The 26,798-nt window shown below is 47.5% G+C and overlaps 4 protein-coding genes across 8 annotated transcripts; 3 read left to right on the plus strand and 1 right to left on the minus strand.

The window, feature by feature from the left end:
• The first annotated feature begins 259 nt into the window (after nucleotides 1-259).
• On the plus strand, nucleotides 260-7,008 carry DRC3 (dynein regulatory complex subunit 3). Of its 2 annotated transcripts, XM_039367990.1 has the most exons (13): nucleotides 260-582; nucleotides 936-1,142; nucleotides 1,826-1,942; nucleotides 2,474-2,640; nucleotides 3,172-3,318; nucleotides 3,448-3,567; nucleotides 4,058-4,170; nucleotides 4,731-4,905; nucleotides 4,999-5,130; nucleotides 5,698-5,768; nucleotides 5,981-6,104; nucleotides 6,242-6,373; nucleotides 6,595-7,008. In XM_039367990.1, exons 2-13 carry the CDS (start codon nucleotides 983-985, stop codon nucleotides 6,700-6,702), a joined length of 1,566 nt encoding a protein of 521 aa, XP_039223924.1. In that variant the 5' UTR covers nucleotides 260-582; nucleotides 936-982; the 3' UTR covers nucleotides 6,703-7,008. The 2 variants fall into 2 exon arrangements, with proteins under 2 accessions (XP_039223924.1, XP_039223925.1); XM_039367991.1 differs by lacking the exon at nucleotides 2,474-2,640 and having other exon boundaries at nucleotides 1,826-1,947.
• On the minus strand, nucleotides 6,163-10,928 carry ATPAF2 (ATP synthase mitochondrial F1 complex assembly factor 2). 4 transcript variants are annotated; one of them, XM_039367995.1, is made up of 8 exons: nucleotides 10,651-10,928; nucleotides 10,274-10,318; nucleotides 9,584-9,729; nucleotides 8,972-9,069; nucleotides 8,748-8,828; nucleotides 8,547-8,659; nucleotides 8,170-8,285; nucleotides 6,959-7,702 (listed from the first exon to the last, which is right to left on the minus strand). In XM_039367995.1, exons 1-8 carry the CDS (start codon nucleotides 10,766-10,768, stop codon nucleotides 7,565-7,567), a joined length of 855 nt encoding a protein of 284 aa, XP_039223929.1. In that variant the 5' UTR covers nucleotides 10,769-10,928; the 3' UTR covers nucleotides 6,959-7,564. The 4 variants fall into 4 exon arrangements, with proteins under 4 accessions (XP_039223928.1, XP_039223929.1, XP_039223927.1 ...); XM_039367994.1 differs by lacking the exon at nucleotides 10,651-10,928 and adding an exon at nucleotides 6,163-6,298 and having other exon boundaries at nucleotides 7,659-7,702; nucleotides 9,584-10,642; XM_039367993.1 differs by having other exon boundaries at nucleotides 6,964-7,702; nucleotides 9,584-10,318; nucleotides 10,651-10,755.
• Nucleotides 10,929-11,089: 161 nt separating this feature from the next.
• Nucleotides 11,090-18,460, plus strand: GID4 (GID complex subunit 4 homolog). The gene is made up of 6 exons (XM_039367987.1): nucleotides 11,090-11,423; nucleotides 13,615-13,674; nucleotides 13,811-13,918; nucleotides 14,225-14,326; nucleotides 14,709-14,839; nucleotides 15,376-18,460. Exons 1-6 carry the CDS (start codon nucleotides 11,235-11,237, stop codon nucleotides 15,437-15,439), a joined length of 654 nt encoding a protein of 217 aa, XP_039223921.1. The 5' UTR covers nucleotides 11,090-11,234; the 3' UTR covers nucleotides 15,440-18,460.
• A 1,263-nt stretch (nucleotides 18,461-19,723) lies between these two features.
• On the plus strand, nucleotides 19,724-25,434 carry DRG2 (developmentally regulated GTP binding protein 2). Its single transcript, XM_039367986.1, has 13 exons — nucleotides 19,724-19,874; nucleotides 20,920-21,080; nucleotides 21,166-21,255; nucleotides 21,438-21,498; nucleotides 21,869-21,959; nucleotides 22,068-22,140; nucleotides 22,236-22,326; nucleotides 22,525-22,622; nucleotides 23,041-23,117; nucleotides 23,192-23,280; nucleotides 23,416-23,474; nucleotides 23,798-23,851; nucleotides 24,761-25,434. The coding sequence occupies exons 1-13, from the start codon at nucleotides 19,811-19,813 to the stop codon at nucleotides 24,845-24,847; spliced, it is 1,095 nt and encodes a 364-aa protein (XP_039223920.1). The 5' UTR covers nucleotides 19,724-19,810; the 3' UTR covers nucleotides 24,848-25,434.
• Nucleotides 25,435-26,798: the final 1,364 nt, after the last annotated feature.

The raw sequence follows: 26,798 nt of genomic DNA on the forward strand, positions 1-26,798 counted from the left end.
TCATTGGAGGGGCGGGACGCCCATCACTGTCAGGACAAGAGACTCGACTTGAAAGCGGGCAGCGTCTGAGAGAAGACGACAAGGCGGGGAGCGAAAGGACCCCGCCTTCCCCGCTTCGCGATTGGAGAACGTTGCAGCAGAAGCCCGGAGACTATTGGATAGCATTCGCAGGTGATTCACAAGCCGTGTGGCTTTCACAACCAATCCCGAGAGGGAACGGCTGTTTATGTGGCTTTTCATTGGTGCGCCAGCTCTGACAGACGTCCGGCAAAGCGAACGCGAATCGAACTCACCTGTTAGCAGCTCAAACGCGAGAAGAAAGGCGGCGAGCTCCACTAGAGGTCATGTGACCTTCCCTAGCAACGGACGCGGTTTCCTCAGCAACGAGGCCTGAGGGTCCCCGGAGCAGCCAGGTGCCGATCTGAGCGCGGGGCAAGCCGTCCACGCAGGGGGAGGCTGTCCCGCAAGGAACCAGGCCCCGTGCCCGGTAGGCCTTGAGCCACCTAGAGAAGACTGGCAACCAGGGCAGCTGCAGAAGAGATACGCCCCCGACAACCACAATTGAGCCCCAAATTTCCGTTGGTAAGCAAGACAGTTGTTAAATGAGCTTTGCCCCATTTTACAACTTTCATTGCTACAGCTATTAAGTGAATCACTGCAGGCGTTAACTTAGTATCGCAGTTGTTAAAAGAATCTGGCTTCCCCCAGTGACCCTGGGGATGCTGCAATAGTTGTGTGAAAAACAGTCCTAAGTCGCTTTTTTTCCAGTGGGCATTGTAATTTCGAGTGGTCACTAAACGAGGACTGTTGCAAGTCAAGGACTACCTGTATGTTGCATGGGCACACCGAGGGGCCCCTGAGACCTGGCAAGACCTGCTGGGTCGCTGGGAGCCAGGAACTCTCGGCTCTGGGGGTCACTTTTCCTTGCCTTTCAGGGCCAGCGACAGAACCCGCTTAGCCTTGGCCCGGCTGCCTACCGAACATGAGTCGCTTCTACGACAGCATTGAGCCCAACGTGATCAATGAGGAGATTCTGCAGAAAGCGGTGGAGGAGCAGGGCCCTCAGGACGACGCCAGCCAGCTGGCCAAGAAGGAAGGCATCAATTTCAAGGAGGTCAAAGCCCTGCAACTAGATTTTAGAAGTAAGGGCCAGAGCCCCAAGGAGAGCCTCTTTTTTAAATAAAAAAGGCCCTGCCTGCTTTCCACTATGAAGCTTTGATAGTTTACAAGTTGCCACAGGAACATCTAGTGGTTCACCTTGCATATTTAAGGAGGTTTCTGAAAAGGATTGGAATAATTGGGCATAATTCGGGGAGTTATTTTGCTAACTCCACCTTAAGCTACAGTTTGGTTGGTATTGGAAGGCCTGAAAGACCAGGCTGGGCACGGAGAAAGCCTACCCGTGTGATAGTGAAAAGTTGACACTGACTGGACGGTCCATAATTAGTCTGTTGATAACACCTTTCCCCCCTTTCTACTCCATCCTTCTGTAATCTGTTGGCCTCCAGATGTGTTGGGATGCTCTCTGAGGTTGTTTGTTCTGCAGATGTGTTGGGATACTCTCCATGCTTCATTGTTTTGCAGGTGTCAGATCATAAGTTATTTCCTGGGTAAGAATCTGCCCAGTTCTTTGTGAATGTTGTGCAGTGCGGACCTGCTATAATCATATGGCAAGATGGGTCTTTTAGACTTTTTAGAAGTCTGAGAGTTTGACATTCAGGACTGTGATTTGTCTTGTTCGTATCTACCCTGATACTGCTAGTGTATTGACTATATTTGAGCCAACTTGAACTAAGTAGTTCTTTTCTTTCTCATGTGGTCTCAGATATCCTGAAGATAGACAATCTTTGGGAGTTCATCAACCTCACAAAATTGCAGCTCGACAACAATATTATTGAAAAGATAGAAGCACTGGATTCTCTGGTTAATCTGGTTTGGCTAGGTAAGGTAAGGAGAATCACATCAGATAAATCTCTGCAAGTGCAATCCTGCATATATATCTTTCATAGCTGATGTTTCTACATGTCAATAAGGCCATCTGAAATTATGTCAAATGTCAGAGCAAACAGAATCTTTGCTACTTGGCTGCTTGCCCTGCCCTGCCCTGCCCTGCCAGGTCCATCTTGACCTGAATAGATAATATGCTTTATTTCTCTATGACTATGGTTTTTGCTTTTTCCTGTTATGTAGAATTGAGATTAGTGCAGTACTCCCTTATTTTATCTTTCTGATCAGATGATGTCCACATTGGGGGGACATCTGATATGAGAAGGGCTGATAACAGTGATTTCATTTGCTTATTTACTGGATCTATACCCAGCCCCATTCAATAGATTCTCGACAGCTTTTGCTGTTCTCTCAGGAGCTGTTAACATCAGTCCATACAAATGGCTGTGTGGGTTTGCAGGTCTTATCTGGGAGAAGTTTGATGGCTTCTTTGTGGGACTCACACTTTCCAAACGTGTTCCCACAGACTTGTCCTTCAACAATATCAAACTCATTGAAGGCTTGGACGCGTTGGTTAAGTTGCAGGACCTTAGTTTGTACAATAACAGGATCTCCAGGATTGAGAATCTGGATACGCTACAAGAACTCCAAGTCTTTTCTATAGGAAATAATAATATCAACAACCTGGAAAATGTAAGGTTTTGATTACGAAGCATGTGTGAATCTTTGGCACCCATTTCTTGGGCATTTAGTCGGTTTTGAATTCAGAATATATATTTTAGTTCATGCTGCTCCTCTTCTGATTTCCCCTTTATGGTAAGGTGATATATGGGGACAATGACACATCCATGGCTAGATAAGGACTCACCGGCTAAGGAAGCTACCATAGATGACCTTAATAATTAGGATTTATTTAATGCTAAATAAATACGAAGGGTGGAAAGCACTTTACAGCATGTCTCTGGGTTGACCCACTTGAGAAATATAATAATATATTGTGGACCTTAATATTTAAAAAAAAATTGTTGAACTTGTATTGGAAATATTAAAATCTGAGAATGAAATTCCTCCAGGCCCAAGCACTAGACAGTACTAAATTTTCTTAACAGAAGCTTCCTGAACCAAAAATCCGTACTTCTTTTGTCTTTTGTAAATATTACAGTATTTCTATTGATCAGATACAGGCTTCTTGATTACCTGGGCCTTTTTGTCCATCTACCGCAGGTGATCTATCTCAGAAAATTCAAAAACCTACGCACACTCAACTTCACTGGGAACCCAATGTGTGACAATGAAGTGTACGCCATGTTCATTGCGGCTTACCTGCCCAATCTCGTGTACCTGGATTTCAGGCTGGTGGAGGAAAACATGGTAAGAATCTCATTATAAACCGATGCGATGGCAAGGCCCCACCGCCACTCCACTCCATTTTGCTTGCGTGACCTCAGAACTCAGTTCTAATCTCAGCTGAGCGTCCTTCCCGTCTTTCCTTCCTGCCAGCGAGAGATGGCCGTGCTGAAGTACCAGTATGCCATAGAGGAGATGAGGCATGGGGAAACGCTGGCCTTGGCCAAGCAGAAGGAGTGGGAGGCCAGGCAAAAGGAGGTGGAATACCACAAGGTATGTTGCCCTCTCAGCGGCTGTGGGTCACGGGGACTCTGGGGAGAAGCTGCTGGATGCCTTCCGCCTCCCCAAGTTTTAATGGGACCTTAAAAATCACTGAGTCAGAAACAGAGTCAGCAACAGGCGTCTGTTTCAGTGTTGAAAGGAAAAATCATCCATGGGCCATTTGCTTAGTCCTGGAACGCAGTTCCCTATGCTGAAGTATAAAACCTGAAGTCTCCAGGGGAATGCCACAGCTGGATTCACACGCCAAGAAGGGTGATCCTGGTTAAGTCCCAAATCCTAATTTACAAATCAACACATCCTGCTGTGCTAAAATCAAATCCCCTTTAGTGTAAGATGTGAGTTTACCGCAAGGTGTAAACTTCCCATATGATTTGTATGTGGTCATTTGTGTGTGATCTGCTTTTTTTCATAGTTGTTTTGCCCCCGAGGACTCCTAACACAGAGACAGCCTTGAACTAACTTTTGTTGTTTCTCTCCCAAGTCTGCCTACGTGGAGTATCTGGATGGACCGTATCTCTTTGACAGCATGTATACAGAAGATCCTGAAGCTTCTAAGCTGATGTACCTTCCTGGCGTTCCAGCGCTGTTAGAGACATATCCTTCCTGTTTTTGTAGAGTGAGGGTTACGTCTTGAAAATATGATTTGAGGGAGTCCTCCGGTGTCATGAGGACTAGTGTCACACTTTAAACAAATAAAAAGCAAACCCAGCTATGTTGAGGGGAAGGAATTTCAAAATCTGTGTTAAAGTAGCACCATCCAGGGCAACTAAACCAGTTCACTGTCTCCTGTTCCATGCTCCAGACCAGATCCTCAGTTGGGATCTGTGGAAAGTGAATAATGTCAGGAGGGTTCCAGGCTGACTTATATGTTCTATGTATTTCAAATCCAAGAAGCTCCTCCAAAATCTGCTTTGCATGATTCTCTCTAATTTATAACCTTCCCCCAAACGTTTCCCAGGGAAATCCAGAAGCCTAGCATGGGAAATTGCTCCGATGTTTATGACCATTCCCAGAGAACCGATTCAGATTCACGCCTTCGAGGCAGGAGCTCCAGTTCTCATTTCAACCCCGGCAGGAAATCAGCCTTAGACATGTCATGAAGCAACCTTTTTTTTTTTTTAATTTAATTTTTGCTTCTTTGATTCCAACCACACCTACAAGAGTAAATTTGTAGAGATTTGCCAAATGCTCTTTGAATATGGCTTGCAGCAGCACAAAAGGCGAGAGGAAGAGATTGCAATTTTCTATGAGTGCCTCAATGAAGCCCTGAAAGACAACCAAGATCAGGGCACCAGAATCATTCAAGAGTTTGAGAAGAAGCACCATGGGGTAAGGTAGCTTCCTCGCCAGAATCTTTTCTTCCTGTTAATGGAGGAATAGGGACATAAGAAAAATGTTTTCTGTATCATATTCCACAAGTAGACGGTCGATGAAATTCAGAACCTCAGTGACTCCCATATGGCCGAGTTAAAGCTGGTGGAGTACAACGATGAAATCACCAAGCTATATGAAACGTTGATGTCTCTGGAGATGCAGCTGGTTGACCAGCTGGAGGTAAGGCGATGTACATTTTGGGGGGAGAGGTCCCTTGAAGACTGTTGGGATCTACTAAACATGATTGGTAGATTGGGATCTACAGTATGGAAAACTAGTCAGTTTCCATTCCAACCCTGCTGAGCAAACAAGACTGCTAAGCATTTCTTATATTCTTAAGCACAACAGCAAATGATCAGCATTTCTAGACTCATGGCCTTATATCAATAGCACTTAGATTTATATACCTTCACAGTGCTTTACAGCCCTCTCTAAGTTTACAGGGTCAGCACATCACCCCCAATCATCTGGGTCCTCATTTTACCGATCTCGGAAGGACAGAAGGCTAACACAACCTTGAGCCAGTCAGGATCAAACTGCTGGCAGTCAGCAGAATTAGCCTGCAATACTGCATTCTAACCACTGCACCACCACTGCTCTTATGCCATACCTATCACTCTCCACTTTTCACATCTAGCTACGCCAGCAAACCAGGAGAAATGGAGTTTGTAAGCCTACTGGAATGTGAAAAGTCTTGGAGTTCCTTTGGTTCAAATTCCTTCTATCTGTCTTTTTTTCTCCCCCAAGGAAGTTATAAAAGATTTCGAAAGGAACATCGCTGATCTTGTCTCGATTTTTATAGAGAACGAGCAAGGATTATATCCTTTTGATGAGCAGGTGTCATAATTGAGGGAAAAAATGCTTCAAGCTGCGAGCAAGCTGGCTCATGTATTGTATATCACCCAGAGATGCACAGGCCTGCCTTGATTTGTTTCGGAAGTGCTTCTCGTGACCATAAAACAAAGCTTTTCTCGGTTCTCTGAAGTGAGCAAGGCTGCCCTGTTTTCTCTTTCTTAACTTTCTGATGCACGATGGCCCAATGTCGGGATCTTGAAAACCACCATCACGAGAAGCTCTTAGAAATAGCCATCAACACGCTGGAGAAGATAGTGAAGAGCGAGTACGATGAGGAAATGCCGGATGACGTCCGCATGGTAAGCTTCTCCTGCCCCTCCCATAACTCCCCTGGAAGCAAGAGGCGGAATGCTCTTGTTCTGGATCAGCCATTAGACACCACACACACCCCCATCAGTGGCTCCTCAGGACCTTTTCTCCATGGCTTTGCTTCCAGCTCTTTGTCGACAAAGACACCATTGTCAATGCAGTCAACGCCTCCCATGATATTCACCTGTTGAAGATTGACAACCGAGAAGATGAAATCATCACCAAAGCTAACAATCGGGTTTATAATCTGATTGAAAAGGTAAGTGCACATCCCTTGCATTAGCTTTTCCTCAAAAGACAAAGCCGTTCCTGAGAAAGGGAGAACTTCTAGAATGCTTAATGACCCTCAATGGAGCTGGCCATGAAAGGAAAAACGAGTAGAAATGTTCTCCTAGCTAACCTTAAGAAACCAAAAGAGGCATCCTAAATAAGAATTGAAACTTCTTCAGGTTTACCATCTTCATTTTTCAATCCCTGAAGGTTCACAAGGATGAAATTCACCGAAACCGGAGCCGTGTGCTAGAACTCAATTACTATGTTGATCATGTCCGTAGTGAGCTGGATAACTTGGACATCCTGGAGCAGTAGCTGCTTTCAGTCCTGAAGCGTGCAAACTCCATTTCTGGATTTAGATTCTTCAACTAGCAGTGAACCTGCCTGGCTGTCTCCTTGTGGTTGAATCTAATCCACTGAACACAAAGAACGTATCCCACTGCAGAGGCTCTTTAATCCCCCAAAATGTTTAATGATCAAAATGAATAAATGGATATATTTTCTTTTAAAAAGAACAAATTGTATCAGATTATTTTTGTCTGTCTTCAAAGCATACTTCCAAACAAAGTACTCACCTGTAGTCATCGTTTTTTTATTTTCTAATAAAGTTTATAGAACTAATTTGGAATCAAGAGACGGTTCTTTAAAATAAAGATGGCAGTGGATCCTGCCATGTTGGTTTGCAATATGATCCCTTTTAAATTTAATTGGGGGGAGGGACAAGAGTAGGATCTTTATGGTCACCAAAGGGGGATATTGGTGGCATGTTGGATCTCCTAGCTAGAGTGTCTTCAATCTTAATAGAGGTGCTCAATTGTTGTAATATATTCTCACCTCTAACCTCCTCTAGCTACATGTCCTCCAGGACACAGCATATGGCCTTCTATCCATTTTGGCAGGCTCATAGAGCATTCTAACACTCTGCTCTTGAAATCTGTCTACCTGCTAGTCAAAATCCAGAACCTGGGAAACATCAGAATGGCCGGCCCAGGTGAGTTAGATGGGAAGCCTTCCCAAAAACTTCCAGGGAGAATCAGCCTCCAAGGGAATGGGAGAGAAGAGTCCCATCTCAAACTCTGTGGCCCAGCCACGCTCCCAGCTCCTCTCCATCATCCATTCCACCTGAATCTTGAGGTTCATCCAGATTGCCGCGCCCCTTCTTTGGTATTCCAGTTCCTCAGTGCTGAAGCAGCTTGTGCTTGACGGTGGAGTTTTCTAAGCAAAGGTGGACAAAAAGGGTGGCAGCAGCTGTGCGGGCCAGCAAGTCATACCTGTCGTAGTCATGGGCCCACTCCACGTTCCCCCAGTGCTGAATCTAGAGCAACAGAGAGAAAAATAAAATTGCAGCTCTTGCTTTCCACTGCGGGACTCGGGGCTAACCATATGTAACCATAAGTAAACTGTTTCTCTTCGTGGAAAAATCAACCAAATGCCTTGAACCTCCCAGAGGCAGGTTCAAGATGTTTGGCTGATTTTTCCAGGAAGAGGAAGAGTTATATCCTGAAGGATATTCCTTAACTAAAGCCCTGTTCAGTTTGGATGTTCCTGACCTCCGTTTAGATCCAATAATGGCTCTGTTTACTGATCACAGCAGTATACTCAGCTATGATACCATGAATAATCCCAGATTCACACAGGAGACAAAGCCATAAGCCACAACTTAGAAAACAAAAGAGGTTTCCACTACAGATAAGCCAAAATGAAACAGCCACAATACTGCTGAGCACGGTGTCTGAATCCACATGTAGGAATGTATAAAACCTGTCACATTATAAGGTTTACCTGATATTCCTCTTCCAGCCGAGATAGAAGGACAGCTTGTTCAACCGTTAAGTGTTTGTCAACTAGGCTCATCGAAAGAATCAGAGACTTCAGCTGTGTTATCATGTATTCTATGCCTGGTGAGCAAAATATAAGATTTAATAACAAACTAGTTTAATGTGTTAATAAAAGAAGAAGAACTGTCACTTTCTCTTATAAAGTATGTTCTTCTATGCTTCAAGGTTAGAACAGTTAGCTAAAATATTCAATTTAAAAAGCGAAAGGTCCATTAATGGCCATTTCTCAATCAGGACCACCACCACGTAGAAAAGCATGAAGAACATTTTAATCCAATACAGTTTGAAATCCACCAGATCCCAGGATGTTATGCAACATACCTTGAAGGGCCCAACTGTTATATGAAGCGAGGTGGCTAATGAAGGTGTCCTTTGTGCTTTGTGGAAGGGTAGAGGCCATTATGCTTGTTGAAGAGCCAATCACAACATTGTATCTGGAGATGGAATACATCAGTCTCCGAGCAAGGAGGAAACAAAGTCAGAATCCAATTACTTTGGCACTGACTCACTGCTTATACTTACCTTTTCTCAGCCCACTCAATTACTGGGTCCCATTCATTCTTCTGCAGTTCTACCAAGGCTGGTGGCTCCTCCACTCGGTAGCTAAAAATCCAGGAAACAACATCCCCATGAGATGACTGGCCCAATTACCCATCGCTCTCCTTGGATGACCTAAACCTTACACCACAAGGAAGTCTTCAAATTTCCAACCTTAAATATAACCTAGAAGCCAAAATGAATGCTACCAGATAGTATCTGTCTCCAAAAACTTCAGAGCTGCCTGGATGAGCTGATTTTTGCTTCGCTGCAATGGGTTGTCCAAAGCTGTGTTGCACAAGTTGGTCTAAAAAACAAAGCAGTTTTAGCAATCTAGACCTTGAACTCTAAGCTATTAGAATCTATTAGAACAAAAAACACCAAATTTCTTGTGCAAATGTTCCCTGTCACTGGCTGTGCCAATTTGCATCTTACACGATTTTAATACAGACCCAGAATTTTCATCAAATTTGGTCTATCAACTTTTCATAATTTACATATTTGTCTTTGCCAAAAGTATAAACAGTTTTGTTGTAAATAGAAAAAAATCATACAAAATTGGGCTAAAGGATTGAGCTTTCTTTGGGGGGGGGTCTAATGTGCCAAGTTCTTTGTTTTACTGTTGTTTTTTAACATGGTAACTGTAGAAAGCAGTTCATTATTACCTAAATAATTTACCAAATCAGCTTTTGTAAATACAGCCCGCTTTCTCCTAATGTAACTGTAGTTTCAGTAACCTTGGCTCTATTTTATTCAAAGAGACCCAACTGACTGTGGTTCCAAATCTCCATTTGCTCGGCTGGCCCCTTCCTTTCACACACCAGGTGCATAGCATAGAACTTGATAGTGTCCTGCTGGGCTTCCCACTCAGTTGCCACAGCCAAAGCCAGAGGTTCACTGGGCACCGTGAAGAGCTTAGCTTGGGGAGTTTTCAGCTTCCGGCTGTCCAAGTTGATTTCAAAGCCACCTGAAGAGAAAGAAGAGACTGTGGCATTAAATATTGCCGTGCTGTAACTTGCTTTTATTTTGCTGTACTTCAGCTTCAAGAGGTGAACATTTGTCCTATTCCTGCCCCCTCGGTAAAGGGCAAGGATGAGGATGGCAAGCTTTGCCATTAAAACTCGTAAAACTGCCTTTAAAAACATAAGAAGACCTTCCAAGATTGGTTGCAAAGAGCATTCTGGGGGCTGGGAAGCCCACATCAGATATAAATATTTAGGCTTTGACAATGACAATGACATATTAACAAAAGTTTTCATAACTATGAAACTCTCTGGAGAACTACCTAAAACTTTGGTGGTTTTGTTCGTTTATAACAGTGCAATATCCTGCATTGAACATGGATTTTCAGCTCACCACACAGACACAAGTGGAATTTTAGAAAATATAGAGCAAGATATAGATTCATTTTCCTGTTTGGCCACAAAGCTTCTTTTTTCCTCTAGTGCATCTTTCAATAGCATAATTGGGTCCAAATAAACAAATATAGCTTAATGTAAATTTGTCCTCACTTTCTCCTTGGGAGATGCTAACATTTTGGTAAAATCTTTTTCTTTCTGCAAGACAAAAATACACAAATAGTTAATCTACATACCTAATGGACACCGTCCAAATAAATTGAAGCATAATTAGGCACCATTCAAATAAAAATGTCTAAATCAAACCGCATTCATTAATTTATTTTTTAAAAGACAATTAAATTTCCATGTTTTCACCCGGATGTAAAAGACTCTACATCAAACGGTACCGTATTGTACCGTAAAAGTCAGATTATCTAAATAAAGGACAAAAGCGAGCTTTTTAAAAATATGAGTAAATCTAAAGCCAGCTTTCTGGAATAAAGGGTATAAAGTCACAGTGGCCACAGGGCGTATAATCCCCGCCTCACCTGCCTGGGCCGCGTAAGGCCGCCTGAAGGACGCGGGGGAAGCCTCCGGACGGGGCGCGGGGCGAGCCGGCGCCAGAGGCCCCTTGCCAAGCAGCCGCCCGAGGCTCCCTCGCCACATGCCGGGCAGCGGCCCTTCGGAGGCGCCCGCGAGGCTCCCCGCCGGCCGCCCAGAGACCCTTACGGGAAGAAGACGACTCCAACGGCGGCTTCTCTCAATCGGCTCTCTTCCTCCCCAGAGGTAACAGTCCCGCCCCTCCGGGCGCCGCCATCTTGCCGGGGTCAGAGGTGGCCGCGCGGCCAATCGGCGTCACAAACGCGATTTGTGCCCTCCGCCGCGCCGTGTCCCCAGCGGAAGCGGCGCCCCCTCCCGCCGCGCACATGATCCGCGCCGGCCAATCGGGCGCGGCGTGGCCCGGCGGGCAGCCAATCGGCGGCGGCGAGGGGAGCGGGCCGGAGCCGAGGCGCAGCGAGCGGCGTCCGGGCTGCGGGCGGGCAGAGAGGTGGGCAGGCCGGCCGGCCGGGGGACGGAGGACGAGCGAGGCCCGCCCGCCCGCGTCGCGCTGGCGCCGGGCGACCCGGCCGAGATGCCGGTACGGAGCTCCTGCCGCTGCCCGCCGGAGCCGGCCCCGGGAGCCGCCGCCCGCCTGGAGCCGCCGCCGCCCATCAACACGGCGCAGCCCGGCGTCAGCACCAGCCGCCTGTACAGCGGCGCCAAGTTCCGCGGGCAGCAGCGCTCCAAGGGCAACGCCTACGAGGTGGAGGTGGTCGTGCAGGTGAGCGGGAGCACCGGACCCATCCTCCACGGCGGCGCCTCCACCCCCCGCGCCTGCGGCCTTCCCCTTGGCCTGGGAGGAAAAGGAGGGGGTGGCGAAGAAAAGGGATGTCTTCTCTCCCCCCACTCCCGCCCATGGCATTAAGGCCGCGGATGGTTCCTATTCCCTTTCGGGGAGGGGGGCGAAGGGGCTCCGTGGAAGCGGACTCTCCCCTCAGAGGAAGGGGGGCGAGAGGGGTTAGAAGGTCTCCTTCCAAGAAGAGTCCCTCGCCCGCTCCTCGTTCCTGGCATCTCCTCCACCTCCGCCCCAATTTTGCTGGGATTTGCAAGAACCGTGGGCTGCAAAAGACCCCCGGGGTTGGCTGCAGGATGGGAGCGAAGCCTGGAGGGAAGACCCAGGGACCCCCCCCCTTCACAGGCATCCAGGTGTGCCCTGCAAGTCCTCCTGCCCAGTTGGCAGGTGCAGAAGGCAGGAGAGGGGAGGTGCTCCTACTAGCTTAGATGGGGTGGCTCTCGGTTTCCTCCCTGGAAATCTGCCACCTGATGGGGCCTTGGAGGCGCCCCTCCTCAGTGCCCCCCCACTCCAGCCTTTTGGAGCAGCCCAGGGATTTGAGGGGCTCCTGCCCTTTGGGCCTTCTAGAGAGCCCCCAAGACCTGGCTCTTTCCCCAGGCATTGGGCTGGGGTGGAGGCTGAGCCTTGGGGATGATCGCTCTGGCACCAGGAGAGGAGATAAATGATGCGGGGCTTTTGATCCTTGTCATCTAGCCTGCAACTCTCCTTGCTGTGAGCTCCCTAGGACCTTTGCATGAAAGAGGTGGTGGGGCTGTGTAAATCCTATCAATGAAATAAAAGAAAATAAATAAGCATTGCCAGAAAATAAATCAGCATTGCCTCTGAGAAAGAAAGAACAGAACCGGAGAAGGCTTGACTTTAAGGAGGCCGGTTGTTTCGTCCTTGCTTAATACTGAATTAAGCATTTGGGGCTCAGTAGGTGAGCCCACCTTTTGGGGAAGAAAGGTGTTTGACCGCCTCTGGAGCTTTAGATTTTTCAGAGCTTTAGATCTTTCTGCTGCTATCAGGGCTGGTCTTTGGGAGATGTTGTAGTCTTCAGCACACCTTTATGTCAGTAAAATAGGTTTGCTAGTATTTTCAGAGGTCTGTTTAGATGTGACATCTGCAACTGATGCCTTGGGAACCTATTTGCACGAGGGTCTTGATCCCAGCTGTCAGACCCCAAAGGAGCAAACCATGGTCTTCTGGCTGCCCAACCTTGGAAATAAAATGTTAGCTCGCAGAGAACTCTGGTCAGCCCAGCAGAGTCCGTTCTTTTATATCCAGGCCACCCGTGGGCTGTGTCTCCAAAAACTCATGTGTCCTTGGACAACTTCCATCCAACATTCAGGCAATTTTTAGAACCAGACCTGCATTGTTTCCTCTGTAACCTGACTTACCCTCTCAAAGCACAGACAAAACGATGCCTTAGTCATAAAGGGCAGGAGCCCTGAATAGCATCCGCTGGTTATTGTTCTGCTTTTGCTTCCTGGGCTATTTTTGACAACCTGGCAAAATTCTTTCCAAGTGACCCTATGAAGGAGACCTTTGAAATGAAAGAGAGGGTTGAAGCTGCATTTTCTTTTCCAAACTGTTCTCGTGGTTTCTTTCTAAGCAGATAAAGCAGATGGGTAAATCTGGGGGCTTTGCTTTCAAGACCACCTTGATGCGTGGAAAGGTTGATGCCTGTAACTGCTTTAGCCAAGGAGGCTAGAAAAAGCAAAGAGGAATCTGATGGGGCTTTTGTCTTTGACAGAAGGGGCTGGAAACTTGGAATGGGAATGAGGAAGCTCAAGACAAGGAGAGTTGCAGGCTAGATGGAAGAACGCACACATGGGTGCCGGCTCCTTTCCTGAACTGTCTTGACGAATGGTGTCGGTGGTCAAAATGTGGTTCTGGAATTGAGAGAACAGGGCTGTTTTCAGTGCTGCTCTAGCTTCTTGAAACATTGACTTTTTCAGAAGGATGAAAGTTCAGAGAATGTAGCAAAAGTGTGTTAACATTGTTTTAGTCCCATTTTAATTGAAGCTCAGGGCATCTTGCTTGTTTCTCAGTTGCAGAGGAAGATTCTCTTGGTTGTTTGATCTGTTTGTTCCAGCCTCAGGCCTGATCTTTGGATGGTTTACCTTTTGTTTTCCAGCATGTTGACATGGATAACTCCTATCTCTGCGGATATTTGAAGATTAAAGGCCTTACTGAGGTATGTGTCTGGAGCAGACTGTCATTCTGAAGGCGTTCTTCAATGCCCACGCACATTTAGGAAAGTAGAAGGGGAAAATAATCCTGGATTTTTTCTGTATATTCATCATGCCCCCACTTCACTCCTTTACTCGCAGGAGTATCCAACACTTACGACTTTCTTTGAAGGAGAAATAATCAGTAAAAAGCATCCGTTTTTAACCCGGAAATGGGACGCAGATGAAGACGTGGATCGTAAACATTGGGTGAGTCCCTTGCCTTTGATTTCACTCGCCTGGATCCCCCTGCCTATGGGCAGGGACTGAGAGATACAAGAGCTATTTTACGCAGGAGGTGTTGTGGAAGTAGGATCCGTGGAGATTTCTCCCTGACTTGCTAGCTTTCCATGCAAGGTCACATTTTGGGGAAGAAGGAGCATTTCTTGGGTGTTTGCAGCACGGTGTCCCAACTCAGTGAGAACCTGGGATAATATTTGCTTTGGAATGCGTGTGCTCTTAAATCGGCCCAGGATTGTCAAGGGCATCAGTGATGTGTCTCCCCTTTTCTCCTAGGGGAAGTTCCCAGCATTTTACCAGTTCGCAAAAACATTTAACTCTGATGATTTTGATTATGAGGATCTGAAAAATGACGACTTTGTCTTCATGAGGTGGAAAGTAAGTTGTTTGAGCCCAGTTCCACAGGGTGCCTTATGAGGGCTCTGAATGGTAAGGGGCTAAAGTTGGATTTAAATCCCTTCCCCTTAATCTAAGAAAAGTAAAGTTACTTTTATTTGCTCCCCCCAGCAATCTGTGCAGTAGTGTTTCTCTCAGCCTTAGCAACTTCTAAGATTTCGACTCCCAGAATTGGGAGTTTCTCAGGCTAGCTGGGGAATTCTGGGTCCACACATCTTAAAATTGCCAAAGTTAAGAAACACTGCTCCAAACGGGGGTTTGGTTCAGCATGTTTATTTCAGGTATAATAGTACATGAAAGAATTTTAATTTCTTTAAAAGATCACGTAGCTTTCCCTGTCTTTGTGTGTTTCATTTTTGTGCAGGAGCAATTCCTCGTCCCAGATCACACCATTAAAGACATCAGCGGGGCATCCTTCGCTGGGTTTTATTACATATGCTTTCAGAAGTCTGCAGCATGTATAGAGGGCTATTACTATCACAGGAGTTCAGAATGGTAAGACGGGGGATGAGGGGAAATTGAACCCTTCCTCGCCCAAGACCAGGTTGTAGGGACACCGTCCTGCGTGTTTGCTGTGCTTGGGTGACTAATGTATTGAGATACAAATGAATTTATTTTGTCCACCTGGCAGGTCCAGATCACATCAGGGCCGAGGCCAATAGTTTGCTGCCAAAGGCCACCTGGGCCCATAATCTGATAGCAACAGCACTGACACTTGTATACCACTTTACAATGCTTTACCGCCCTCTCTAAGCGGTTTACAGAGTCAGCATGTTGCCCCTGCAATCTGGGTCCTCATTTTACTGACCTCAGAAGGATGGAAGGCTGAGTCAACCTTGAGCCGGTCAGGATCGAACTCTTGGCAGTGGGCAGAGTTAGCCTGCAATACCGCATTCTGACCACTGCGCCACCAGGGCTCTCTGATGCTGCGAGACTGCAGTTCCCAGTCATTACAGCCTTGGAAACCCGTTGCCGTGCTGCAGAATCAGCCAGGTTTGTTCTGCTCAGCCTGTTTTCCTTGCTTCCCCCAGGTATCAATCTCTGAATCTGACTCACGTCCCTGAGTACAGCGCGCCCATTTACGAATTCCGGTGACAGGGATGCCAAGAGCTTCACCAAGAGATGGCCAGTGAGGCCGGGGGGTGGGGAGAGAGGAGGCGAGTGCGAGGGCGCATCTTCTATTCAGACAACGGGGATGTCTCAGTCAGGACAGAAGACACCAGGCTCCCCTCTTGCAGGCATCTGGACCGGCCTGAAAGCACGAAGGGGAATCCACGGGACTGCCGGAGCCTGATCCTTCTTCCAGCTGCGTGGCCAACCTGATTCCGTAGCCTGGCCTCAAGGCTACCGTTCAATGTCCTTTTCTTTCAAAGCTCGCCTCTCGGGATCGCTGACAATCCTTTCCCTCTGCTCCTTTTGTGGGGAGGAAATGTCCACGTCTCCCCAGACCTCCTTGGAATAGAAGAGAACATAAGTTGCTTCCTGCTTATGTTGCTTCCTCCTTGGCTCTGTGTAGGGGTTCCTCCAGAATGGGGGCGAGGGGCCTGTCTGGTCTAAGCACTACTTGAGGTTGATGTGTCTGGCCCACAACTGCAGTGTTTGCTAAGGAAGCAGTTGGTCGAAGGAAGCGGGGCCTGGCTAGGGTGGGAAGAGTAATCTCCTGCTGGTTTACAAAGCTAAACTTTCTTGCTAGCCAGTCCCAGCAGCGCGAGCTTAAAGCAACCTACAGTGGCAGGAAAGCTACATATGCTGATGCAGAATTTGCAACATTAAATGGAAAATGTTTAAGGACTTCTTTAAAGTGAGGTGTTTTTATGGCCCACTTCCTCAACGCTGGCTCAAAGACTTGTGTGATAACGTGCACAAATTATTCTTCATGATAATTTACAATGGCTGCTTTTTAATATTTTTTTTTCTCCCTCTGGTGAAAATGAGTGCAAGCTCACATTGATTGATGGTGGTGAGCTCTCTTTCTGTAATTATCTCACAGTGTTGCCAACTCCTCACGAAGGAAGCGCTTGGTGATGGTGTGCAAATTGCGCTTCTGATGTGCGCGCCAGGTTTACCCTGCAGAAAACGATGTTCACTCGACTTTATCAAACCTTCATCCCCTCCCCGAATAAACTGGTCTCCTGAGACTTTACAATGTTCAGTGACTTAAGGCCTCTGCGCCAAACCTCATGCATGTTGTGATAGTATAAAAGTATGGCTGTCCTGTTTCCTAGGGTGAGAGGCTTCTGCAACTTGCTTCTCTGCATCGCTGATGGGGGTGGGTGGGACACGATGCAGCTTGTGAACTGGGCATGCTGTCCTCCTTGCTTGCTTGTTTGCTTGTTTCAAAATGCCTAGAATCCACCCCCTGCCCTCCTGTCTCTCCCTCAGGTGCCTTGGACTTTGCAGTGTCTGGCAATGGACAGGGACAGAATGTCCCCAGTGGCCAAAGATACAGGTTATGGTTGCATTCTCTTTGAGGCTCGGCCTTCCTGTGTGGCAGGATCAGAAGCGCTCATAGTGGTGGTAATTGGGTGGAGGAAGAATTTCTCTGTCTCCAGCACTGTGTGTATGCCACAGTCCTGTGGAGGGTGAGGGAATAAAAATGACAGGTTGCGCTCTTGATGTATGGAATTTGCTTCCTGGTTTTACCTGCCTTGAATGATGGGGTCAAAAAGTGTTGTCGCTTGCGAAATAGATTGCTGAAAAAAAGAACTTGAAAGTGGTAGGTTGGGGCAGTGTCTTCTCTGTGGCTCTTTGTTCTTCCTGATAGCGAGCCAAGCTGGAATAAATAATGGAAAAGAAGATAAAACTCTATTTTGACATGTGGATTGCAGAACCCTACTTTCTTTAAAAAATAAAATCAGAATTTGGCTTGTTAAGACATAGACTATTTAAAAGAATAACCACCAGCCTACCCTATACTGTATCCTTCGGCACAAGGTAGCTGTGCATTTTAAGGTGGGCTCTTTGCTTCTCTTAGCCACAGTGTAAAGCAGAGGTGTCCATCCTTGGCAAGTTTCAGACCTGTGGCTGGCTGGGGAATTCTGGGAGTTGAAGTGTCCCCCCCCCCGGTCTTAAAGTTGCCAAGATTGGACACCTCCTGGTGAGCGCTGGGTGTGCGTTTGCAGAGCCTAATTGTTTAACTCAATGAGAGCGCATGGGTGTCGGAGCATGCCAGCTTCAAACCAAGCTTTTCCATCAGTCAGGCAGAAAACCCATTTAGCCCTCATGCAATATATTCACGCCCAGCCACAAAGGTAAGAAGAGCATCCTACAAAATCCCCAAAGCCTCTTTCCTCTCTTAAAAATCACAACTCCCTGCCTTCTGCTTCTCCCACTGTTTCTGGGCAAATTCAGCCTCTTGTGGAGAAGGAGTAGTGCCTGTAGGTGGATAGGCACCATACCTACCTGTTCCAGGTGCGAGTGATAACTTTCCTATAACCTTTGGAGCACGGGAGAAAAATGGTTGAAGGGTCACAGCTTGCCAGGGGAAGCTAAGTTAAAGGGTTTTCCAGAGCCATTGCAGCCAATGAGGCTGAACAGTGAAACTTAAAAGAATTAAACTTTTATGGTAGAAATGATCTTAAAAGGGCTGGCCAGAGAAAACATGAGAATTTACTGTGTGTGTGTGTGTGAGAGAGAGAGAGAGAGAGAGAGAGATTGCCTCTATTTCAGCACCTCCCCTGTAACATACAGGAAGAAAGTGAAAGTGAGGCTAGTCCTGTCCACACTTTGCAGGACAAACTCTTGGTTGCTGCTCCTTGGGTTGTGCTCGCTTTTGGCGTAGGACCCTGCTTTGGTGCACTAACATGCTTGCACTTGAGATGAAATAGGTGGGAATTAAATTGGTGTACAGGAAGCAACTTTTCTTTTGAAAGTAGCCTTCCCTCCCCCATCGCCATTAAACTGAAGAGCTGTTGCCTCTGGGTTTGTTGAGAAAACCGGACAAAGCTTGTCAAAGAGGACTTCAAGGATGGGATCTTCCAAAATGTATAGAAAGGATTTTATATAAAGTTAATCAGAGTATTAAAGAGTATTTATAGATGAATTGCAGAAAAGAGACTGGGTTTTTTTCTTCCAGAGTTATGTGTCCCAAATAAAAGAATGTGTATTTAAAAAGTATCCATGTGTGCTCTTTTCTTTATTTTATCCCTGTTTCACAGGTTGCCCAGCTGAATTAGGCTCATAATTCTTAAGTTGATATTTTCCAAAAGGCTCAGAACCATCTGGACCATTCTAATTGTTTTCCCTGGGCAGAGAAAGTTATAGAACATCAGTATTTCCACCTTCGGCAGGATAGATGCCACTCAGTAAGAACTCTTTTTTTGAGGGCGGGGGACCAAGTCATGGATGTCTGGACATCTGAATAATTGGGCCAGCATCCTTGATGTACTTGTGCTTGTCAAAAATTTCACATTCCTACTTCATTACTTCAAACATTGGTCAAAGGCACTTCTAATTTCTGAAAGTGAGAAACTCCCCCACACACACTTCCATCACTTTCTTGCAAGATGTCATGATGGCTGCTTTGTATACTGGATATCTGGATGATTGAAATAAGATCAGCAGTTTAAAAATATATTTTGTGTTTGGCCTGGTCACTGTGATGTTATAGGGCTCTGTTTGGCCCTCTGCCCTTTGCTAAGGAGCCCAACTCTCCTTTGGGGTGGAAGAGCCATGAAGGGTGGGCTTTGTAATACTTGCAATGTGAGTTTTGTAGTACTGTTGCACTGCCCGACCTTTAGCCAATAGCCATTTGCAGCTCTGATGGCCGTAGCCCTGCCCATCAGCTAAAGAAGCTTCTTCATTTGTCCTTGGGGTTGTAGACGTCCAGGGAGAAGCAGATATTCAGAAGCAAGCATGTCAGAAATGAAAAGAAGACAGAAGTGACCCTTAAGTCCTGGGAATGGGGATAGGATGAGGGGGGGGGGAAGACTTGGGTTGATTCCTTCCTATTATTGAAATGTGTACATAGCTCAACTTGGTGATTGTGAGCTGTGTACGGATTTAATAAATAATATTTCAATATATAGGTTAAGTAACATTTTTATATGTGTGCTAAATAATATATGATAAATTTCTGCCCACTGACCATTTATATTAGGAGTGTCTAGCCTTGGCAACTTTAAGATCAGTGCCCCTCAACTCCCAGAAATTTCCAGCCAGCCATGCTGGATGGGGAATTCTGGGAGTTGAAATCCACCGGTCATGAAGCTGCCAAGATTAGACAGCCCTGGCTTATTTCATGGTTTGTAGTAAACATTAAACAAAGCAAAGCAAAAAAAATCTGTTTACTGTAAGCGTCATACAACCGTTTTGCCTTTTACGCGGCCTGCCCTGCCGTTCCAGCTCTCCCAGACAGGAGCGGAACGAAACGTCGCCTGCCGGGCGGAGGGCTTGGCAGGACGGACCTGCCCGGGAACTACTTCCGGGGTAGCCCGTCCCTCATCGCGTTCCGCCCGAGTCGCCACGATGGGGATCCTGGAGAAGATCGCGGAGATCGAAAAGGAGATCGCCCGGACCCAGAAGAATAAGGGTGAGGTGGGGCAGCTCGGCGGGGCCGTGAAGGGGCGCCTCCCCTGTTGGAGGGCGGCCTGGCGGGTCTGCAGGCCTCGGGAGACGCCCGCGCTTGGCCTCTTGAAGGGAGGAACCCCGCCGGCTATTTATGGGCCTGGCTGTGCTATTTCAATGGGGGTGGGATGGGTATCATTTAACGCAAAATGAAATTAAATGAGTCTTTTTCAAAATCTGACTCGATCATATGGGTATGTATGTATATATGCGTGAATATGTTTGTATATATAGTATACATGCGTGTACATGTAGTATACGTGTGTGTGTGTTTGTATATATGTGTATATGTATCTGTATATGTGTGAGTGTGGGTGTACGTGTGCGTCCATTTATGTTTTATACACTTCCTAAATACAGTAAACGGCTGCTTAAATGAACTGTTTTCTTTCTCTGTTTTATTGTTCTGTTTATTTTACTTTAGCTTTGTTAAAACTTCCTTTTTGTTTCTTCCTTTTTTATGGTTGTGGTCCACCTAGAGTAGCCCATGGTGAGGCAGGCGGCAAATAGACTTAATAGTAACAATAACAATAATAAACGACTGGTGCCTTCAGTAGGATCAGATGCATTCCTCCAAAACTTAGCAAAGCCATTGAAACCACCAGGATTCCCTTTGGGCCAGTTTGCCTCTTCCTCTTCCTCCTCTGCCACCTCTTCCCCTTCTTGCCAGCCTCCAGAAGCAATGGACTGCCATCATCCCCACCCTGCCGGTCCACAAGCGTGGAAGCAGATGGCTGGCACAGCTCGCATGGAAGAAGTGGGAGCATGCACAGAAAATCGGAAGAGGAGCAGAAAAGGGCCGCCTGGGATTATATTTACCAAGTGCAGAAAGAAAAACGAACAAAAAAATGTTACTACAGCATTATGATGAATATTGCTTTAGATTTATTATAGCTGCTGCCCAAGGAACTCCCGGTGACTGAAATGAAACAGATCGTCCTGAGTCTCTTCCCTCCCCCACTTTGGCTCCTTTGTCACCTGCTTGTTCTTTCTCCGTTTTTCCCCCCCAGCTACGGAGTACCACCTGGGTCTGCTGAAGGCCAAGCTTGCCAAGTACAGAGCTCAGCTTCTAGAGCCTTCCAAATCAGCTGCAGCCAAAGGGGAAGGCTTCGATGTGATGAAGTCGGGGGACGCCCGGGTGGCGCTGATTGGTTTCCCTTCTGTGGGTAAGGTCAGTGCTGAGCAGAGAACAAGGACTCTTCAGGCATGGCTTTGAAAATAAGTTCTGTTTTCTGAATCTTTGCCTTCTCTTTTAGTCCACGTTTCTGAGTTTAATGACTTCCACAGCTAGTGAAGCAGCTTCTTATGAATTCACGACATTGACCTGCATTCCTGGAGTCATAGAGGTAAATGTACTTCTCATGGGCTCCCTTTTGCCTCAGGTAGCAATTAAGCCAATGTAGATATTGTTACTTCTATGAGAGTGAAGCTCATAGATGGCTGTGCTGCTAATTAAATCAGCACTCAGATTCATGTGAGATGCTTAGTGGTGGATTGCCTTTTCTGATTTTTCTTCATTTATGTGCAGTACAAAGGAGCCAATATCCAGCTTCTAGATCTTCCTGGGATCATTGAAGGAGCTGCTCAAGGTTGGAATTCCCTTCTGCTTTTTAACTGCCAAGTAACTCACAGGGTTGTGGTTGTTGGGAAAATAGGAAGAGGGAGATGTATTGTTTTGGATATGTTCGCCGCCTTGGGTTATTTGCCAAAATAGTAAAGGCAGGATACAAACAAACAAAATAAAAAACAATAAGGAAGTCCTACAGTTGAGGCTTGTCAAATGGGGAGGGAAGAAAGCTGCCCTTGGGCTGTCGTAGGAGAAAGCAATGGCTATGTCAACTTTCAGAGAAGGGGTTTCTGTTTGGATTGACCAGGTCAAAAAAACGAACACAAGCCCCCCTTTTATGCCCTGGTTTTTTGTCAGCTTCTCTACAAGAGTCATTTCTTTTGTGTTTTTAGGGAAGGGCCGAGGACGCCAAGTGATTGCGGTGGCCCGGACCTCAGATGTCGTCATCATGATGCTGGAAGCCACCCAGGGAGAAGTGCAAAGGTCAGCAGAGGGAGGGGAGGGGCCTCTGAGGGGCAGAATGGTGTGGGAAGAGAGCTCAGCCAGGGATTTGGGGAAAAGTTTGAGTGTGTGCTGTGATTCCTCCTGCAGAGCTCTCTTGGAAAAGGAACTAGAAACAGTTGGCATCCGGCTGAACAAAAATAAACCCAACATCTACTTCAAGGTGAGACACAGGAAGCTGGTTGCACTGTGAGGGGAGCTGGCACCGAGGGGCATTCCAGCATTGTCGACCTAACAGCACCTCTGTCTTCCTTCCAGCCCAAGAAGGGAGGCGGCATCTCCTTCAACTCCACCGTGACCTTGACTCAGTGCTCGGAGAAGCTGGTGCAGCTCATCCTTCATGAATACAGTATCCTTTCTCAGGATCCTCCTGGGGGTTGCCTCAGGGGCATTCCCCAAAGACCCAGGCCCAGGATCTTAAGGGGGGGGTTGATGAGGAGGTGGACGAGCTTGCCTGGAAGTTGAGTCCCAGCTGTGCTCTGCCCGTGTGGCCATAAGCAGCGTGAGTCCCACGAAAGGCGATGAGCCTTAGCTCTCCCATCCTAAGAAATCTTCAATGCTGAGGTTCTGTTCAGGGAAGACTGCAGCGCAGACGACTTCATCGACGTGATTGTCGGCAACCGAGTGTACATGCCCTGCCTTTACGTGAGTAGCGTGTGAGAAGATTCCTTTTGTCACAAACAAAGACGGGATAATTGGTGCCCAATCCTAATTAAGTGGAGACGTTCTTTGTCCTTCCGATTCCGGTTTGCCCGGCGTTCAGATAGCTACATTTGGAGACTAAATTATTGTTCTGATCTGAAGCAATCAAGTTCCCAGCACTTCCCTTGATGAAAAATCCTGCAGCTGATTATTTTTTTCGCCCAAATAAAATCAACTGTCCTGGAACATTTCTTTGCCTGGGGTGGGGGCTTATAATTAAGTTACTCTGTGATAAAATGGGTGGCCAGTACATTTCGTAAATAAATCACATTTAAGAAAGTTGGTGTGAGGGATCAGAGTGGAATCAACATCAGGGTGCAATGTGAATCTTCCCCCCCCCTTCCTCTGTGTCTTAATTTAGGTTTATAACAAAATTGACCAGATCTCTATGGAAGAGGTGGACCGCCTGGCTCGGAGGCCCCATAGCGTCGTGATTAGGTAAGGAAACCCCCAAGTAGTCCTGCACAAAACACGCGTTATGGCTGTGTCAGCTGACAGTTGTGTCTTCCCAGCTGTGGCATGAAGCTGAATTTGGACTACCTGCTGGAAATGTTGTGGGAATATCTGGCTCTCACCTGCATCTTCACAAAAAAAAGAGGCCGTAAGTAATGCCCTGGGAATGGTCGAGAAAACTCGGTCACGCCTGAGGATTGTTGGGAAGGCCAGTCTTGGTAGAGAGTTGGAAGCCTTTCCTTTTCCTCTCCTCCCCTCACCGAAAAATGCTCCTTCCTTGCAGAGAGGCCTGATTTTTCAGATGCAATCATTCTGCGAAAGGGGGCCTCCGTACAGCACGTGGTAAGCCCTGAAAGCTCTCGGGACCCTGGGCTGGGGGGTTAGGAATCTCATTCAGTCTCCCCGGATCCAGACGGTCTCCAGCGGGATGGATCTCAACCTCCAGCAACCTCAGCAAGGGCCTTGTCGCTGGATCTTCTGAGAGTTGAAATCCCCTTGTCTGAAGGGTGCCCCAAGGGGAGATGGCCGCGCCATCGGATGGGGTGGTGGGAACTCGACTGTTGTGATGCCTGGATCTCCCGGTGTGACTTTGATGTGGAGGGAGGCTTTGAACCGAGGATACACGAGGCTCTGTTCTCGCCTGCCTGACCCTTCCCTCTTTTCAGTGTCATAGAATTCATCGGACGTTAGCTGACCAGTTCAAGTACGCCCTTGTGTGGGTAAGTGTTTGCTGAAGAAGCGGGGAGTCTGGTCTCAAGCCTGGCCTTGGGCATGTAGAGGAACAATCTGGGGGGCAGTGATACTCTAGTGCTCCCTGCAGGTGGAAATCCAGCACAGCAAGGACAAACTATCCCTCCAATCTCACTCCCGAGGCTCTGCTTTTCTATTGGCAGTGAACTGTTTTTCCCAGCAGGAGAATGTTCAGAAACCGTCTCCTCATCCCCTCCATATTCTGCTGTAGGGTAGCCTGCATAATGTTTGGGAGAAGGATGGCAGAAATGAGACCGTGTTATCCCACCGTTGTTCAGCTAGAATAGGCTGCTGACAATCTGGGAGCTCCTTCTGCCTTGTTGGAGAGTCAGGCTGGGCCCTGGGTTTCGGTCCAGCAAGGTCTTCCTCGCACAAAGGCCCAGATCAAATGAATGAAGGCAGCAAGAGCAGATCTTTAGCCACACCTCCCAAGAGGGTTTTGACAGATGCAAAAAGAGGTCCACCATCAAGAGGGTGAGCAGAGGCTGCTAACGACCTGCTTGCCAAGCAGAAGGTAGCTTCCACACTCCACCATTCGGTCGGAACTGAAGAAGCTTCTTGGATGAGAAGCAAAAAACAAAGTCCAGCTGCCTCTTGAAAAAGCACCTTTGGTTCAATCACAGTAGCATCTTGGATGAGAATCAGAGCCTCTGACATTGCCACCACCTTGTGCCCTTTGGGTGGGTCAACTCTTAATGCCCACCGGTCTAGAGCTAAACCTTATGGCAGCGTTTCTCAACCATGGGATGGGCTGGGGAATTCTGGGACTTGAAGTCTACCCCTCTTAAAGTAGCCAAGGTTGAGAAACACCACATCCTGCTTTGATACAAACCTGTTTTCTGCATCCTTCAGTCCGTCTTCTCTCTCTGCCTTTCAAGGGAACCAGCACCAAGTACAGCCCCCAGCGAGTCGGGCTCAGCCACGTGGTGGAGCATGAAGACGTCATCCAGGTGGTGAAGAAGTAATCGCCCGCACCTTGCTCACCTCCGCAGAGTTTCCATGCAGCTTAAGTGTAAAATGTGTAAGAACTAAACTGCCCCACATGGTCAAAGGAGGCGGGGCAGGGAGGACACTCTTCCCCAGTCCCAGAAGGAGACACAGCCACAGAGGGGGGCGAAGCTTTTGGGGGACACAGAAGGACCAGGGTTTTCTCCTGAGTGGGGAAACTGCTTAGATGAAGCCTGTCGTTGAGGGTCCTTCGAGCACTCGATGGGAGAGGATTTGAGACCGAACGAGGATGGCAGCCTGGCTACCTCTGATCAGCGGCCTCAGATTTGTGACCTGGTGACCCTGGAGTGGGATGTCGGATCCAGAATGAAGAACCTGCCTTTCTCCCTTCAGAACTCAGCCCTGCCACCTCTTCTCTGTGGACAGGAGATCCATAAAGGAAGGATCTGCCCACGCGTGGGAGCCTGGATTGATGAGTCCTCTCCCCTCCTCATTTCACCAGGTCATCTCCTGGTCCCATAGCCGACCCCCAGCCCCATCAGCCCCCTTCTCCCTTGACCTTCTGCTGAAATAAAGGATGGTCCTCACGTCTCTTTGGAACTTCCAAAATGTTCATGTAGCCCTTTCCTTAGATTGCTCTCAACACCGCTTATACCTTCGGCGGCCCTCCTGAAGGTGCGAGCGAACCCAGCCTGTTTGTGGGGCACTTCCCCATAGCTTGCCTTGCCTTTTTCCAGGTGGGGGGGGGAGTTCTTATTCCAGCCCCACAAAGGTTGAAGACTCCCAAATAGTTCTTAAGACTTCTTCAGCTTCCAGCTTTTTGGTGGTGAGAAAGTGAAGGCCAACCATTTTCTTTACTGTAGGCTGCTTTCTGGGTGTTTAATTAAATTGACTACTGGGTTTCATTCCCCCCCCCCCAAAGAGCTTTCTGTTGAAGTTTGTGTGAATGAATCAAAAAGGATTTAAAAAAACCCATTAAAGGAAATAGATGAGAGGCCGTTCAAATCCCCCGTGAGAAAAGCACCTGCATTTGACTCAGTGACCTTGTGAGGTCAGTCCCAAACTTTCCCTGATAGTGTTGTGGTTTGGGGGTGCAGTAAGCGAAGTGGGTCCCTGCTCCTAGGTCAGTGGTTCTCAACCTTTTTAATGCTGCGACCCCCAACCGGTCGTAAGTCGAGGACTACTCAACCGGTTGTAAGTCGAGGACTACTCAACTGGTGCAGCACCGTTTGCAGAATGGGGCTTTTGGCAGGCTCAGCAGGGCAGAGACAGCCTGGACAATTCCTATTGGCTTTTGAAAGCCAATAGAATTAGACTCTATTCAAGAGAGTCTATTCTATTGGCTTTCAAAAGCCAAGAGAATAAAAGGGAGTAGCACAGCTAAGGAAAAGGGGGGAAAATGGCGGACTGCGTTGTTTGGCGACCCCCGTGAAATGGTCGTTCGACCCCAAATGGTTGAGAACCACTGTCCTAGGTATTGAGATGACCCCTGCACCCATCCTGCCCCTCTGCAGATGCTTCCCCTGAAGGACGTTCCCTCTCCCTCCTCCCATTTCTCTCTGTCCAGCCACCGCAGGGAAGAATAGCTGCCATCAAATATGCATGGAGCCAGCAGGTGTCTGGCAGCCAGTCTGGCAGGGCAGGATCCACGCAGGGCAGGCAGTCACGGGTGAGCTGCCCTCCCAGGCCTGTCCCTCAGTTTGGAGAGCGAAGGGACGGAGTTGCCTGTCCTCCCAAAGGTTTAACCCGCTGCCAGACCAGAAGGCAGGACGGGGGAGGCGGGCAGCAGCTGCCCAGGTAAGTGGGCCGTGCCACTCTTGTTGCGATGACGTCTGATCTCTCTGCATTCAAAAGGGTCTCGCTGTCCTTTAATCTGCAAAGTGGCCATCAGCTGCTTGATCATATACTTGGTTTTAGTTCATTGGTAGGAAAGGGATAGGCTTGTTCTCTCCTCCGAAATCCTCACAA

This window comes from Crotalus tigris, unplaced genomic scaffold (genome assembly GCF_016545835.1).
Source record: "Crotalus tigris isolate CLP2741 ecotype Arizona unplaced genomic scaffold, ASM1654583v1 scf7180000020608.1315917, whole genome shotgun sequence".
NCBI classification, from domain to species: domain Eukaryota; kingdom Metazoa; phylum Chordata; class Lepidosauria; order Squamata; family Viperidae; genus Crotalus; species Crotalus tigris.